Source organism: Marmota flaviventris, chromosome 11 (assembly GCF_047511675.1).
Source record: "Marmota flaviventris isolate mMarFla1 chromosome 11, mMarFla1.hap1, whole genome shotgun sequence".
Lineage (NCBI taxonomy): Eukaryota > Metazoa > Chordata > Mammalia > Rodentia > Sciuridae > Marmota > Marmota flaviventris.
In genome coordinates, this window is record NC_092508.1 from 1408135 (window position 1) to 1424395 (window position 16261).

Consider the following 16261-nt stretch of genomic DNA (forward strand, 5'->3'; position numbering starts at 1 on the left):
TGTCCCCAGTACACTTTGTTCATTCTTATTTAAAAACCTGGAAACCTCCGGCACAGGGGGATTCCTGACCAGGTAAATGGGAATGTTGTGCATAAGAGGTTAGAGACAACCAGAGCTGGGGTGGGAGGACACGGCCAAAGGCCAGCGCACTGAGGCAGGTCACCCAAAGCACCGGTACGTCCTAACTGTGGCCACATCACAGAGAAATGGCAACGGGAGGGAGTCTGTGTCCAGGGACAATGTTAGATAACTTCCTGCAGTGAAGAAGGAGTTGGCTGGTTGAAAGAGAAATTTAATTGTGTGAGGAAAATGATGGAGAAGGTTAAGCCTTGAGGCATGGTCCTTCTTATTAGGCTGTTCTTAGGATGATTTTACAATTGCTCAAATGTGGAGGCCACACTGCAGCAAGCCTCAGATACGCCCCTCCGCTTCACAGTCATCAACACACAGCAGATATCACTCAGCCTTCCTCCCCAGCTCCAGGGCCTGTGCCACCTGAAAGCAAGAATCAGGAATCACACTGTCTGTGTGCAGTCTCACCACACGTCCCTAAGAATAAGGACTTTTATTTTCAAAAGGATCTGCACAGTACCATTATCATACCAAAAGAAAAATATTTCCCTGGTATCCTCAAATGTCCACCTCTGTTCAATGTCCAGTGAGCTCACAGCATAATGAATGTCACTTTCACATAGCTCCTAAGTAAGTGTCCAAGACAAGTCCTCACCGGGGAGGTGACAGTCGGCATTGCCCCTGGAAGCTGCGGCTCCCTTCCCAGCCTGTCGTCACTGTGGCTGGTAGCAATGCAGGGCGGCGGCGGCGGCTGATTCTTTTTTTTTTTTTTTTTTAGAACATTGTGATTATACATCGTATTTGAGTTTATCTTGACAAAATCACACATGCAAGGGATTTGACCACTCCCTCTCCCCTTCCTCCTTCCTTCCCTCTTTCTCTCTCCTTTCTTCTGTTGATCTTGCTTTCACTCCTTTTTTTAATCTGTATTTCCTACGTTTACATTCACGTGGAATTCTTTTTGGTGCATTTATATATGTATGCAACAAGTCATTGTTTATTTCATTCCACATTTGTACCCCTTCCCTTCCTTCCTCCCTCCTCCTTGTTCTCCTTTCTTTCTCCACTGGTCTCACATCTTTATGGTATCAATCCTCCTTTCCTACCACCTGCTTTCCCTTATTTTGCTCTAGCTTCCATATATGAGAGGACATTTGGCTCTTGACGTTCCTGGTCTGTCTTATTTCACTCAGCATGATTTTCTCCATTTTTATTATTTACCAGCAAATGCCATTATTTCATACTTCCTTATGGCTGATTAATACCCAGAATATATAAACAACTCAAAAATCTCAATGCTGTTTATTTTTAAAAGAAGCTGGACTTAGTACAACGTCCCCCCGGCGGGCCTTAGTGGTTCCACCTGTGATGCCCTTCATCATGTTCCCTGTCCTGTGTGTCTTTGGTCAATCTGTAGTTGTAGGTAGAGGTTTGACTAGGACTCAGTTGTGGTCATTACCACTCTCACCATTACTGGCCATTACTTCTACTTCCTGAAGGCATGTGCTCTTCTCTTGGGAGTGTGGTGTCACTTCTCTCCTGTGTTGGCATGAGCCGTTGACCAGCACTGCCCACTTAGGTCCATTCATCAGGTTTGCAGAAAGGTGGCACCCAGCACCACTTCTGCTCAGCTGCATGCGCCTATAGAGATGCTTTCCTGTGTAGATAATGACTCTTTTCTTGAGAAACGGTTTTTGGCTTCCAGTTTTTGGCTTCCGGTTGTGCTGAGAAGAGAATTCCCACTTAACTGTGGACCACCTGTGATGTGTTCACATGAGGAATGCTGGAGAGACGCTGGCTCTGCCATAGGAGACATTTCTGAACAATGAGTTGGCTCACTGGCACCTTCTAATGATGACTGTTTTTTTATGTGTCAGTGTGCACTCAAGATCCAAATGTTTATGTGTTTCAATCTAATATAGTTATGAATCTGATTCAAATCATAAATTTGTCCACTCTTTGGCCACTGGGATCCTCTCAGGTTGGTAGTAAACTAATCAAGCAAAAGGAGTAAAAACATCTTTTAAGGCAAAATATTGTACACTTGGATATAAAAGCCAAACCAAAGTATAAAGGACATACTATCTTTATATAAAAATATAGAAAGTATAAAAGAAAAATACCTTTATACCATAAAGATTCTAAAAAAATAAAGATGATGTTACAGCTACTGTTACACTAGGTAGACTTTGAGGAAAGAAGTTTCTTTATAGAGACATTTCATAGTAGAAATGATCGATCCAACTAGACAATGAAGACTTTAAATTTTATATAGCTAATAAGGACTTAAAATATATAAAGCAAAAATGTATGATTAAAGAAGGAAGGCATGCATCCAAATTCCAGTTGATGTCTTACCATACCTCTCTCTTCCCGGCAGAGAAAGCCAGTGAAGTCCAGCAGACACGTTAGAACTGAGCCACTTGAATTGTGGCCATCATAGGAACACACCCAACGGATCTGTGCAGCCTTGGGGCACTCCTGAGCAGTGGGGTGATGAGCCATGCTCCCTCAGGCAGACACACGTGGAGGTGGGTGTCTTAGTAGAGTAGAGGCGTTTTCCTTAACTGCTTCACAGTGCCTGCTACGCTCACATCCCAGAAGCCACCAGTACTCCATCGTCCTGCTTTTCTGACATCTAGTGGCCCTTGCTCCAGGGCCCACAGCTGCCATGTGAGCCATCCACAGGGAGCCATCTACAGGCTGCTGGAGGACACAATGCTGGCACACTGTGGTTGCCCACCTTGTCCTCAGCTCTTCTGTCTCTGTGGGTCTGCCCTGTCCATGCTCATAACTCCCAGGAGAACCAAGGGTGAGCTCTTCCTGTGCCGCCTGTCCCACAGAGACTGTCCCACGGACTCCTGTGAGCAACTCCACTGCAGCACGTCTCCTTCTCGATCCACTGAAATGACTACACTTCTCTCAAAATCACTGAACCAAAGACACCCAACCGGGAGCCTCTGAGTCCCTGTTTCCTCCATTTCCTCATTTTGGTGGGCATGCTACATCGTTGCCATCTTATTTTAATTTGCATTTCCCAGCTGCTAATGAGTTTAGTGACTCTTCAGAGGTGTCTGTGTTTTAGTTTGGTTTTCTGTTTTTCTCTTGGATTCTTGATACTATTTCACTTTCTGGGACTGTCGTGTTAAAAGGAGTCTCGATTTTTGCAGGATATGTTTCTCCCCCTTGTTCCTATTTTCCCAAGTTCTTTGATGTGGTGCGTCCTATTTTAGAATTGCCTGCTTGTTCTATAAAAACTCTCTCAAGGTTGCAATGGCTTTACGTGTGTGGAGCCACGGTGATGTTTAGTCTTGGAGGACGAGGGCTGGAAGGGCCAGGGGTCGTGGGGTGTGGGTGGTCTCTTCCCCTCGCCCTGACAGTGCTGGACTCCCTGAGCGAGGGCTGACGCTGCGCATCTTGTGCCCTGCAGCTGGGAGGCAGACGCCATGGCCGGGGCTCAGCCAGTCTGCCCGCACCCGTGCACTGGGGTGGGCACCTAGCAGCTTCTGCCGCAGGCGAGCAGCGTGCCCTCCTCAGGTCTGTTGGCCTGGCTGTTGGGTGGCCGGGGGCTGTGAGACCAGGGTCCCTTTGCCAGTCCGTCCTAGTGAAGACAAGTCGCTCTGGGGCAGGCCTGGTGTGCTCTGGAAGACGGGCTGGAAGAAGGCACAGGGGTCTGCGCTCGTGGGAGGCCAGCCTGTGTCGGGCCTGAGTCGGGAGGATGGGGTGGAGGTGGACTGCATGTTGACACCGCCCAGCCAGCACCACACCAGGGGAAAAAGAGCGGAGGAGGCACAGGAGACCGGGGCACACCACCGAGCGAGCCAGTGTGCAGCAGGAAAGTCACAGAAGGAGAACAGAGAGGGGACATTCAGAGAAACAGTGGCAAAAACTTCCTTAACTCGGGAAGAGAAGGTGACATTCAAATTCAGGAAACCCAAAGATCCCTGATAGGTTAAGCCCAATGAGGTCTGTACCAGGGCACAGCGTAATTAAACTGGTAAATGATGAAAATGAAAAGCAACAGGGAAGATTTGAAAGAAGCAACAGAAAAGGTATGTGTTACGTACAAGGGACCCGTGATGATGTCATCAGGATCTTCTCAGCAGCAACCCTGCAGCAGGTGTTATAATAACAGAGAAACAAATACCAAGGGGCTTTCTTACCACGGACCTGTCTTACCAGAAATGCTAGGAGGAGGTCCTCGGGTTAAAAGGGAGGAAACCACGTGAAAGCACAGCTCTTACTCTTGAGGGTAAAACCAGACCAGCACCTGGTAACCCAGTTATGTCGGGATCACCTTTGACATCAGCGTATGAAAGACAAAGAGCAATGTTGTGAGAATAACTATAAACACAAAGCTGAGTGGATCACAATATAAACAGAGGCAAATTCTCATGCCAGTAGCAGGAAGTGTGTGCTGGAGGAGTCAACACGGTGCATTGATTGAAGTGCAGTGCAGCGTACCGTCGACTTCACCACTCTAAGAGCCTCATGCAAACCTCATCTTAATCGCACAGAGAAACAGCAGGGCGGATTTTAAAAAGATGAAGAGAAGTAGAGTTTATCCCTACAGAAAACAAAATCACAAACGGAACCAGCAAGAGGGGAAAATGATGCAAGAGAGACAGGAAATGGTTAACAAAATGGCAGTAGTAAGTCCTTACCCATTGATAATCCCACTAAATGTAAATGGAATAAATTCACCAGTCAACACTTGGGGCAGCTGAATGGTTAAAACAATCATATCCAGCTTTACTCTGTCTACAAGGGGCTCACTTTAGATTTAAAGATACTGTTACGGTTTAGATATGAGGTATCCCCAAAAGCTCATGTGTGAGAAAATGCAAGGTTTACAGGAGAAATGATTGGGTTATGAGTCTTAACCTAATCAGCACATCGATCCCCTGATGGGATTAACTGAGGGTGGCCACAGGAGGAGTGGGTCCCTGGGGCGAGGCTTTGGGGCTTATATTTTGTCAAGCCCATTCTCTCCCTCCCTTCCTCCCTTCCTCTCTCCCTCTCTGCCCCCTTCCCTCCCTCCCTCCCTCCCTCCCTCTCTCCCTCTCTGCCCCCTTCCCTCCCTCCCTCCCTCCCTCTCTGCCCCCTTCCCTCCCTCCCTCCCTCCCTCTCTCCCTCTCTGCCCCCTTTCCTCCCTCCCTCCCCACCTCTCTCTGTCCCCCCCCTCCCCTTCCTGGTACTGTGTCCTGAGCTGCTTCCCTCCTCTACACTCTTGTGCCATGATGTCCATCCTCACAGAATGCCCCAAGGATTGGAGCAAGCCTCCATGGACTGAGACCTCTGAAACTGTGAACCCCCAAAAAACTGTTCAACCTTAAAATTGTTCTCGTCAGGTCTTTTGGTGGCAGTAGTAAAAGTGACTAAAAGAGAAATTCATGGATTTAAAGTGAAGGGACAGAAAAAGACGTTCCCTGCTGAGACCAGAAGAGCAGGCGGCAGTGCTCATTTAAGGTAAAATAGACTTTAAGTCAAAAATTGTCACAGGAGACAAAAGAAAGTCATGACACACGAGGAAGGGCCGACTCCACAGGAAGCTGTGCAGATGTGACATCACACGCCACAGCACCACGACCTGGGTGCACAGCAGAGCTGACAGGTGAGGGCCGAGACAGCGTGCCGCAGGGCAGGGTGTCGCTGTCCCCACCAAGTGGTGGGCCACCCAGAAGTATGGGTGGCAGGGAAGCCGCAGCCTTGAGCAACCCTAAGAGCCTGGCGATTGAGGCACACATGGGCATCCTCCAGGAAGCAGCACTCACACGCACACACACACACACACACACACACACGGCCATTCTCCAGGAAGCACCACACACGCGCACACACACACACACACACACGGCCATTCTCCAGGAAGCACCACACACACGCGCACACACACACACACACACACACACACACACGGCCATTCTCCAGGAAGCACCACACACACGCGCTAGGTCACAGAATTGGTCCTAACAGACTGACAGGATTAAAATATGACCCAAGAGGGTGAAACCAGAAAAGAATAGGAACACGAAATGAAAGACTAACAGACACGAGGGAATGAGACACCGCGCACCTGAGCAACCGTCCTGGGGACCGAGACGTCCAGGGTGTTGGAAAACGGGCACGTGAGAACAGAAACAGACGGTCAACGTGAATGGGACACAGCCGAGAGCACAGGCAACAGCAGTAGAGGCTCACACCTCAACGGAGGCCGCGGGTAAAACCCAGCTGCAGCCCTGCAGGAGCCTGAGCAGAATAACAAGCCCAGGGGAGAGAATGCAGACATCAGAGCAAAGCAAAACAGATCGCGAAAGGGCAACGGCTTAGATGTTTTCATTAGCGCATTACAGTCATACATACTCTCGGGGTTTATTTTGACATAATTGTACATGCATGGCAAGTTTTCTTTAAAGATAAACAAATGACAAACCCTTGTGTAGGCTAAGAAAAGAGAGAAAGAGCGCAAGAAAATCAGGAACAGAAGAGTGTTGAGGCCCACGCCGCAGGGAAGCAACCCTGCAGGGCTGTGAGGGCATTCCACGGGTAAGTTCTTACAACGCCCTGCCAGGTGGGTAAGTTCTTACAACGCCCTGCCAGGAGGGGATCCGGGAGAAACACAAGGGCCAGACACACCAGGAGCAAACGGGAACACCCCAACAGAAGAGCTCAGGACCTGAGGCCTCCACAGGGGAATCCCATCCAGAGTTGTGGAAACCTTTACTTCCCCCTGACGGGTGCTGATTGAAGTCCGTGTGCCAAAGCACCCTGCTTCCCCACTCACAACACCCAGGACACAGGAGAACCTAGACCCATCACCAGGTGTGGGGGACGGGGACCTGGGGTATGTGCACAGTGAACACTACCCAGCCTTCAAAAGGGAATCCTGCCCTTTGTGGGAGTGTGGACGAACGTGGAGGGCCTCATGATGAGAAATGAACCTCATGTGGACAGAGCCAAACACCAAGACCTGCCACCAGTCCTTCCCAGACACCTCCTGGACCCGAAGGACAGAGAGTACTCCCAAACTCTCTTTGTGAGGTGTGTGCATCCCCCTGACACCAAAGCCAGACAGACACCACAAGAAAATGAACCACAGGTCAACGTCCCTGTCAAACAACGATGCAACCCACAAAATGCTCATGAGCGGAACTCAGCAGCACACGGGGAAGCTCATAGTCACGACCCCAAGTAGTGTTCACCCCTGGGATGCAGGGGCAGTGCGGAGATGCATACCGGCGGTCAGTGTGACAGGGACAGGGTCAGCACATGGGCCTCTCGTGGATGCAGTGAGCACCTGGTATGCTCTGCGCACCTCTCAGAATGATTGGCATGGAAGGGATTCTCCAGCCACAATGGAAAACCATGTGGGGCTTCCTCAGTAAAGTGGAATCCACACGATCCTGCCACCCACCCACCCCACTTCTAGGTTATACGTAAAGGAATTAAAGTGAGAATCTCAAGCAACACCTGCACTGTCACACTCTCTGCATCACAACTCGCCTTGTACAAGACATGAAGGAACCTGAATCCCATCTACAGAGTGGACAAAGGAAATGTGCCCACCTGCAATGCCACGTGCCCAGTCTTAGGCAGGAAGGGTTCCCCGCAGGGGGAACTTGGAGACATGAGGACGAGTGGAGCATCACACACAGGACAGATGCTGCATGGAGTCCACAGAACTCACAGAAGCAGAAGGCAAGCTGCTGCTGCCGGGTACCAGAAAGAGGAAAGGAGAGCCACAGGGCACAGAGGCTCCCCATGCCGGTGGGCGGGCCCTCGGGAGCTGTGCTGCAGCACAGCACCTCTGCACCATGCTGCGTGGTGCACCAGGAAAGGTGCCGGCGCAGATCTTATGTAAGTGTTCCTATCACAGAAATGAAGACGGCGAGTAAAGAGGGCAGGGAAGACTTTTGGAGGAGATGGAAGTGTTCATGGCATAGATCATGGAGATGGTTTCATAGTTGTATACTTACCTCCAGACTCACTAAGCTGTGCATGTTAAATGTGTACAGCTTTATGTATGTCAATCACACCTCAGTAAAGTATGAAGAAAACAATTGATCAGCTTGAATAATAAAAGATCATTGACATGGTGCTGGGAAAACTGGACTTCATATGTCAAAGAAAGAAACAAGACTCTTATCTCTCACCCTGTTCGAAAGTCAAATCAAAATGGATCAAAGACTTAGGTTAAGGGAAGTGCCAATCAAAGCTATACTGAGACATCATCTCACTCCAGTCAGAATGGCAATAATCAAGAATACAAATAATAATAAATGCTGGAGAGGATATGGGGGGAAAGTACACTCATATATTGTTGGTGGGACTGCAAATTGGTGCAACCACTCTAGAAAATAGTATGGAGACTCCTCAAAACACTAGGAATGGAAACACCATATGATCCAGGTATCTCACTCCTTGGTATTTATCCAAAAGAACTAAAATCAGCCAAACAGCCACCTCAATGTTTACAGCACAGTTCACAATATCCAGGTTAAGGATCCATCTCCAGTGCCTGTCAACAGATGAAAGTATAAAGGAAATGTGGAACATACGCAGACTGGAGCTTTATTCAACCATAAAGAAGAATAAAATTATTGCACTTTCTGGTGAAAGTGAAATAAGCCAGGCTCAGAGCATCCAGGGTGGGACGTTTTCTCTTGTCTGCAGAAGCTAGAGCAAAATGAGGGGAAGGGAGATGAGATGTCATAAAGATAAGGAAGCTCAGTGGACTAGAAGGAGACTGGAAAGGACAGAGGAAGGACAGGGAAGGGGAGAGATGTGGAATGAATTTAACAAAGTCATGTGACTGTGTGAACATACCACAGGAATCTCACCACTCTGTGTGTGTACAAAGCACCCATCAAAAATAAATAGATGAGCAGAAGGAAGATCCGGGAGGAAGGAGAATAAGGGAGGGAAAGAGGAAGGAAGGGGGATGGAAAGGAGAAAGTCAAATTTCATGCATGTGTAGTTTTGTCAAAATGAACCCAACTACTCTGTGCAACTATAAGGCTCTAATTTTTTTTTTTAAAAGTCATCAACAGAAAGAAAAGATCATTTGACAAAATTCAATGCCATTTCATGATGAAAACTCTCAACTCACTAGGAGTGGAAGAAAAACTACGTCCACACAGTCAAAACTCTGTCTAAAGAGCCTGGATCTAACATGAGAGACTGAGGACGCCTCTGCGGTGGCGTCAAGGCAGGCTCTGCTCTTGCCACTGTCTGCAAGCACTGGAAACCCGCATCCACAGAGCGTGGCAGGAAAGGAAGACGGAAGGAGAATTGAGAAGTATGAAGCGCTCCTCTGTGCAGATGGAGTGGGCTTGCATGTGGCCTGCAGACGGAGAAGACAGACTGCTAGGACGCAAGGGTGAACCCAGCAAAGTCACGGGACACAAGCACAGGCCAAGGTCAGTGGCAGTGCTGCTTGCTAATGATGAACAGGACTAAGAGAGCAATTCCACTTCCCACGGCACCAAAGGGTAAAATGCTTCGGAATGAACGTACCCAAGGAGAGGAAGGACTCGGAAACGGGAAATGGGAAACGCTGCTGAAGGAAGGGGAAGAGAGCCCGCGGTCCTGAAGGACTCCTGTGTGGCAGGGCGGAACCACCCACAGTGCATACACTCACCTGCAGCCCTGCCCGATCCCAGGAACTTGTGCTTGGCAGAAACAGAAAAGCACATCCTAAAATTTACATGGAATCTTGAGGGACCCCAACTATCCCAGACAACCGTGAAAAGGTGTTGGTTGAGTCTTCCAAAGCTTAGTGAACAATAAACGAGAGTGTAGGACTAGAGACAGACATGTGGACCAGTGGGACAGAGCAGAGCCAGGCCTGACCCTGACATACCCGGCAAGTGTTCTCTGACAGTCTCCAGTGCCACCAAGGGGGAAAGAGACTCCCCGGAGCAGGGTGCTCAGGAAGATGCTCAGGTGCAGGTTGAACCTGGACCCTCCCTTGCACCACAAACGAGAATTGGACCAAACACCCAAACTTAAGACCTAAGATGATACAACTCCCAGGAGAAAATACAGGGAAAGCTGCGTGACAGATTTAGCAATCGTTCCTTAAAGCTGACCCCCGGGTCTCCAGCAGCAGGAGTGAAATTGGACAGCCGAGACCACAGCACGTAGGACTTCTGCTTATTGAAGGCCACAATTAACATGGTGAAAGGGCAGCCCCCAGAGTGGGAGAGGATGTGTAAATCATAGATGTGCCAGGAGTCAGAGTCCCACCACTCAAAAACAAACTGACCGCCGAGTGTCCCACAGAGGCCCACTGAGAGCTGGGCAGAGGAAGCTCACGTACAAGGGTGCTGCATGTCACCACTCAGCTGAGAAATGTGAATCATTCCACAAGGAGACACCATCTTGTGCCTGGTAGGTGGCCTTGCCGGTACCTGCAGAGGACCTCGAGCTGGCCAGGCAATGGGGAGGCGGCGCTCGTGCTGCTGGGGGGTGCAAGATGGCAAAGCAGGCAGCGAAAAGAGCAAGGTGGGCCTTTCAAAGACTGTGCCTGTGTGCCTGTGCCCCCGCGGAGCCCCCTCCACGCATGTCTGTGAGACCCTGAAAGCCCCAGGAAGGCCAGCAGAGTCGAGGGAGGGGTGCGGAGACTGAATCAGAGCAGACTGCATTCCACGCCTTTATCATCACATCAAAATGACCCTGCTGTCATGTGTGACTAAAAGAATTAATAAAGATAAATGCACAGACAGCTAGGCGAGAACTGCTGGGTCAGCTGGCAGCCCACTCCTGGGCACATGCCCTGAAGAGTGGAGAGAAGCCCTGGGGAGACCCTGCCCAGGTCAGCACCATGCATGGTCACCAAGGGACTAGTGACCAGTGCTCAGTGCTGAGTAGTGGCTAGAGCATGTGGCCAGCTCCCACAGGGAACCACTGCTCAGCCTCACAGGAAGGGGATCCTCTCTAACGCCACGGCTTCAGTGACCCTCGAGGACATTGTGACAGTGAAACTGCCAGGAGCAAGAGAACAAATGCTGTAGGACCCCACCTACGGGGTTCCTGGAGCAGTCAAGTTGAGGAAAAGTAGAACCTGGCTCCCAGCGGCAGAGACAGTGGGCATGGAGCCTGGGATCAGTGCAAGGTGGACAGCCCTGGGGACCTGTCTCAGCACAGTGCAGGTGTGCTGCGTCACCGAGCCCCGTGCTCGGAGGTGGTTAAGAGGCAAGCACGTATTGTGGCTGTTTTCACAATTAGTTTTTTTAATTAAAAAGATAGTACAGAATGGGGATGAAGATTAGCATAGCCCTTGAATTTTAAGGAATTTGCCCTCCACTTAATGTCACAGACCTAAGCAGGGTGATGCCAGGTTGTGGAGTTCTGTGCCAGCCAGCAGTCAGCCCAGGTCTGCAGGCAGCGACACAGGGCTGAGAATGTCTGTTCCTCTAATGTCAGAACAGCTTCCCCGACTGGTACAGGCCAGGTAATGCTCCCAACCAGGGACACTGCTGATTCTCTCTGTTCACATCACTAAATTCTAAGTGTCAGGTTAAATCTACACCAGTGTTCGGGAGGCTCAGTTGGTGGAGTGCTTGCCCAGCACGCACAGGCCCTGGGTTCAATCCCCAGCACCTCCAAAAAACAAAAACAAAACCAAAAAAGTGTACACCAGTGTTAAAAAGAAAAACTCAACGGAGTAGTCATTGATTTCTCCTCTCACTCTGCATTAAGATGGCATAAGTCACATGGGCGTCTTCCACTCATCTACCAGAAAGAACAGGGAAGACACATGGAGCCGACAGAGGGGAAGAGGCGAGGGAGGAGGACGGGGCAGGGCGGTGGACTGAGCCTGACCTCACCTTCCCAGTGACCTCACCATCACTAAGTAACACACTGATTAAACATTTGGAAACTACAAGTGAACTGCAGACCATGAGTAGTGAAGAGGGAGGGAGGGGAGGGGGGAGGGCAGGTGCTGAGGGCTGGTTAGAGCGAGTCGTGGTCCATGCTTGATAAGTATGGCAAAGGGATGCTGTTGTCATGTGTGACCGACAAGAAGCAACTTAACACGTGGGCTGACAGGACACATGTGAGAAAGCACAGAGAGAAAGGCGTGGAGGGAGACTCCAGTGGGAGGCAGTTACCAGACACGCACCGTGCAGGAAGCAGGAGAGTCAGAGAAACAGAGACTTTGGCATCGAGCAGGCACCAGAGCAGAGGGACAAAGAATCACGGAGAGCGGGGCGCTGAGGGGGTGGGTGCAGGTGGGTCTCCAGGTCTCCCTGGAGACCCGGAGCCCTGAGGTAAGCTGACGGGGACCAGCACTCGGAACTGCCTGCTGCTGGGCTCCTACGGGCAGGCTCCTGCGGAGGAGACCAGGCTGAGGTGCAGGGACACAGGGTCCTCCACGAGGAGGACGGATTGCTGGTGGTGGCCAGGGCATGGGTGGTTCCAGTACAGACAGGCATATCAATTAGGTCCCGGGATGGAGCCCAGGGGGTGGGTGGGGTGAGGAGGGGGTGGGCAAGAGGGTCCACCCTGGCTGTGAGCCAGCACGGGAGGCAGCAGGCTCTGTGCAGCGGTGCTGGCCACCACGACAGTGCACCATCCCTTCCTCACCTCCACCTGGTGCGGCCGCCAGAGCCCATCCTCCCTCTGTGGGACGAAGCACAACTTTCTGTGATCACCGGCAAGCAGGCGGGGTTTGGAAGGTTCGTGTCAGGAGGGTGGTGTATCTGGGGCTTCTGCTGGGGGCTGGGGGTTATCCTAGGGGCCAAGTACAGGAGGAGGCCAGCATCATGCACAGGGAGGGAGGCAGAGGCAGCACCTGAGCGGGTGACACCAGGACAAGTAGACTTCAGAGCTCTCGGAACTGCCTGGCGACACCGGTAAGGATAGGCTCCACAGCAGCCTCTTCAGAGTCCCAGTGCAAGGAGCACAGGAGGGATCCCCAGGTACAGGGACGTTCAGTGATGAGGGAAAGAGAAGGCCCTGGAGGACCCTGGAGCCATGAGCCTTCATTGGGAGTTGTCAGCACCAGCTCCATGGGGTACTTCGAAGGCGCTCCGCTTAGGCCTCTGTGTGTTCCAACAAAGCTTGAAGGACATGGGTCAGCTCAATCTCTGGACCAGTGCTTTTCTGGTGGCAAAGAACATGACACATTTGTATTTAATAAGGTCTGAGCCATGATATGCTTTTATGAAGGATTGAATCGTGGATGGATGGAAAGACGGACGGAGCAAGAAAGCAAGAAGGAAAGGAAAAATTAAGACTTGGAACACACATGGTCTGTCGTTGCAATACGCACTGTCTCCCTTGGAGCTTTTCCATCAGTCCTCATGGTCACTGCCTCTCACCAGCCTCCCTACTTCACGAGGCTGTGGGCCTCTGTCCCAGCCTCCGCAGGGCGTCCTTCACATCCTTGTTCCGCAGGCTGTAGATGAGGGGGTTGAGCACTGGGATGACCAGGGTGTAGAAGACAGAGAACACCTTGCCCTGCTCCGTGGACCCCACGGCTCCTGGCTGGCCATATATAATAAAACCAGTTCCATAAAACAGAGACACGGCTGTCAGGTGGGAGCCACAGGTGGAGAAGAGCTTGTGCCGCCCAGATCCTGAGCGCATCCTGAGGATGGTCACTGCGATGTAGCCATAGGAGACCAAGATCCCTAGTATCGCACCCACAAGGATGAGCCCACAGAGGCCGAACATGACCAGCTGGTTGAGAGCCGTGTTGGCACAGGCCAGCCGGAGCAGGGGGGGCACGTCACAGAAGAAGTGGTCGATGAGGTTGGAGCTGCAGAAGGGCAGCTGGAAGGTGAGGCTGGTCTCTATGATGGAGTTGAGGCAGCCTCCACAGTAGGCTCCGAGCACCAGGCGGACACACGTAGCAGGACACATGGTCGCAGGGTACTGCAGGGGGCTGCAGATGGCCATGAAGCGGTCATAGGCCATCACAGCCAAGAGGAAAGCCTCAGTGGTACCAAGAAAGGAGAAGAAGAACAGCTGGGTGGCACATCCCCTAAAGCTGATGGCCTTGGAGGAGAGGAAGTTGGCCAGGGCATTGGGGGCGATGACGGAGGAGTAGCAGAGGTCCAGGAAGGACAGGTTCTTGAGGAAGAAGTACATGGGGGAGTGCAGGCGGGCATCCAGGGTGATGACCACGATCATGGTGACATTGCCCAGGACGGTCAGCACATAGAGGGCCAGGAAGACAGCAAAGAGCAGAGCTTGAATCTCCACCCCTCCTCTAAAGCCCTCCAGCACAAACTCCCGCCAGGGCAGTGCTGAGAGGTTTCCGTTTCTGAGGGTCGGCATGGCCCTGCGCTGGGACAGCAGGCAGAGAGGACAGAGGAGGCAGTGAGATTGAGCAGGTTACGGGACGTGGTCACGTATTTTGTGGAGTACAGAGACGTGTCAGTGCCATGCTGCACACTGTACCAGAGAATTCTTGAACACCCCCTTGGTGGTGCCCACCTGACTGCACAGCTTGACCTTGTGATGAGCTGAAGATACTTGGAATGCCCACCCCAAGGCCAAGGTCATTGACTCACGTGGGGAGAGGGACAGAGCAGAGCTGTCCAGCTTGGTGAGGACGCAGGGCCAGCCCTGGGCCCAGTGGAATGAGCATCTGGCCACGGGGTAGGGAGGGTGCCCATCTGCTGGGGAGCTGGAGGACTGACTGGGTGTGATAGGATGGCCTGTCCTCCCCACTGTCCCTGGCCTACTGTGCACAGCGTGGTCCTGAGCCAGCAGCGTCCCTGGCCCCTGGGAGCTGGTGGAAATGCAGGAGCCGCAGCCCCAGCCTGCAGACTCGGAGCCTGTGCTTAGCAAGGGGCGCCAACGGGTGCTCAGGCCAAGGCTCACAGGCCTGCCCAGCCACCAGGGTGCAGGGCAGGGTGCGGGGCAGGTGCACGGCAGGGTGCGGGCAGGGGAGTGGTCTCTGCCTCCCTGCTGGGGCAAGGCCTGAGTGCTTACTGCATACACAGCCCTGCTGCCTGCTCACTCATGGTCAGCTTCTGGTCCTGGCAGGCCTGAGCAGGTGGTGTGTTGACCTTACCTGTCCAGGTGAGGGTTAGGACTGACCCATGGTCATACAGCCAGCAGCTGTGCTTCCAGGGTCCCTGTGCTCCTGAGCCAGGTCTGTGCTGGAGACAGGGCAGCAGATGCCCAGTCCCCTTGTCCTCTGCGGCTCAGCTGTCACCTCCTGAGCAGTGAGTGAGGTGGCAGGCAGTAGTAGGTCCAGTGAGGCTCTGGGCCCAGGCTGTGTGTGTAGCAGGCTCCTAGGCTTTGTGAAGCGCAGTGGCCCCACGTCCACCTCCTCTCCTGTCCTGCCAGCTGGGCAGCGTGTTAAGGCACCTTCACTTGGGGTCACTGTGTACCTGGCAGGGCTGGTACTTGGCCTCCAATGGCCAATTAGTGAGGCTCTGGGCCTCTGCAGTGCCTGGACTCCAACTCCCTGGGCCCCCAAGCTGCAAGGCTGTGGCCAATCTGTGTGTCATCACCATCTCCTCCCAGTGGGGCGGAAGGAAGACTGAATCATCAGGGACTCCCCTGAGGGATGCAGCAGGGACAACTCCTAGGGACCTCGTGTCCAGGGCCCCTCGTAAGAGCTGCTGCCCTGGGCTGGGCTAATGTGACCTCCTGACCCACAGCCCTCCCCCTCCTGCTCCATCCTGGCCATGGTGTGCGGGCAGTGAGGTGGGAACCCTGCCCTGGGAGGCCATCCAGCCCGCTCTGCCCTGACTGTGACTGTTCCTGCTCAGGCCCTGTGACTCCGCTGTTTATCACCCCTGAGTACAGTTAGGAAGTTGGTGCAGATCACCTCTAAGTCTCCTTTTTCATTTCTTTGTGTTTTTTCCCCATTTGTTTTACAACTCACCTCTTTCCCCCCTCCTCTTCCTCCTCCTCTTCCTCCTCCTCCTCCCCCCCTCTCTCTTTCTCTCAAAATCAAAACAAATTCTTGAATCAAACTCCAACAGTTGAGGTGGTTACCATAAAAAAAATAAAGCAACCGTCAATCCACATTTATTTTGAAGTTGATTCTTCACAAGTGTTCACATGGAATACCTCTCACTTTAAACAAACCCTGAGATCTTTGAATTCTTTCATTGATTTTTATGTGTTACTCATCTATTATATACATACCTTTGAGTGTCCCAACCGAACAATGTTATCAAACCAAGAACATCAGGGCTATCAAATCCCAAATCACTGT

General features: G+C 51.8%; 1 protein-coding gene across 1 annotated transcript; it reads right to left on the minus strand.

Moving 5' to 3' along the window:
• Window positions 1-13413: 13413 nt before the first annotated feature.
• On the minus strand, window positions 13414-14361 carry LOC139707691 (olfactory receptor 9S13-like). Its single transcript, XM_071619325.1, has one exon. It carries the CDS (start codon window positions 14359-14361, stop codon window positions 13414-13416), a length of 948 nt encoding a protein of 315 aa, XP_071475426.1.
• Between the last annotated feature and the right edge of the window lie 1900 nt (window positions 14362-16261).

What these genes read in the sequence shown, in the direction of transcription:
- LOC139707691 (XM_071619325.1), bottom strand. Translation starts at nt 14,361, where the DNA reads ATGCCGACCCTCAGAAACGGAAACCTCTCAGCACTGCCCTGGCGGGAG.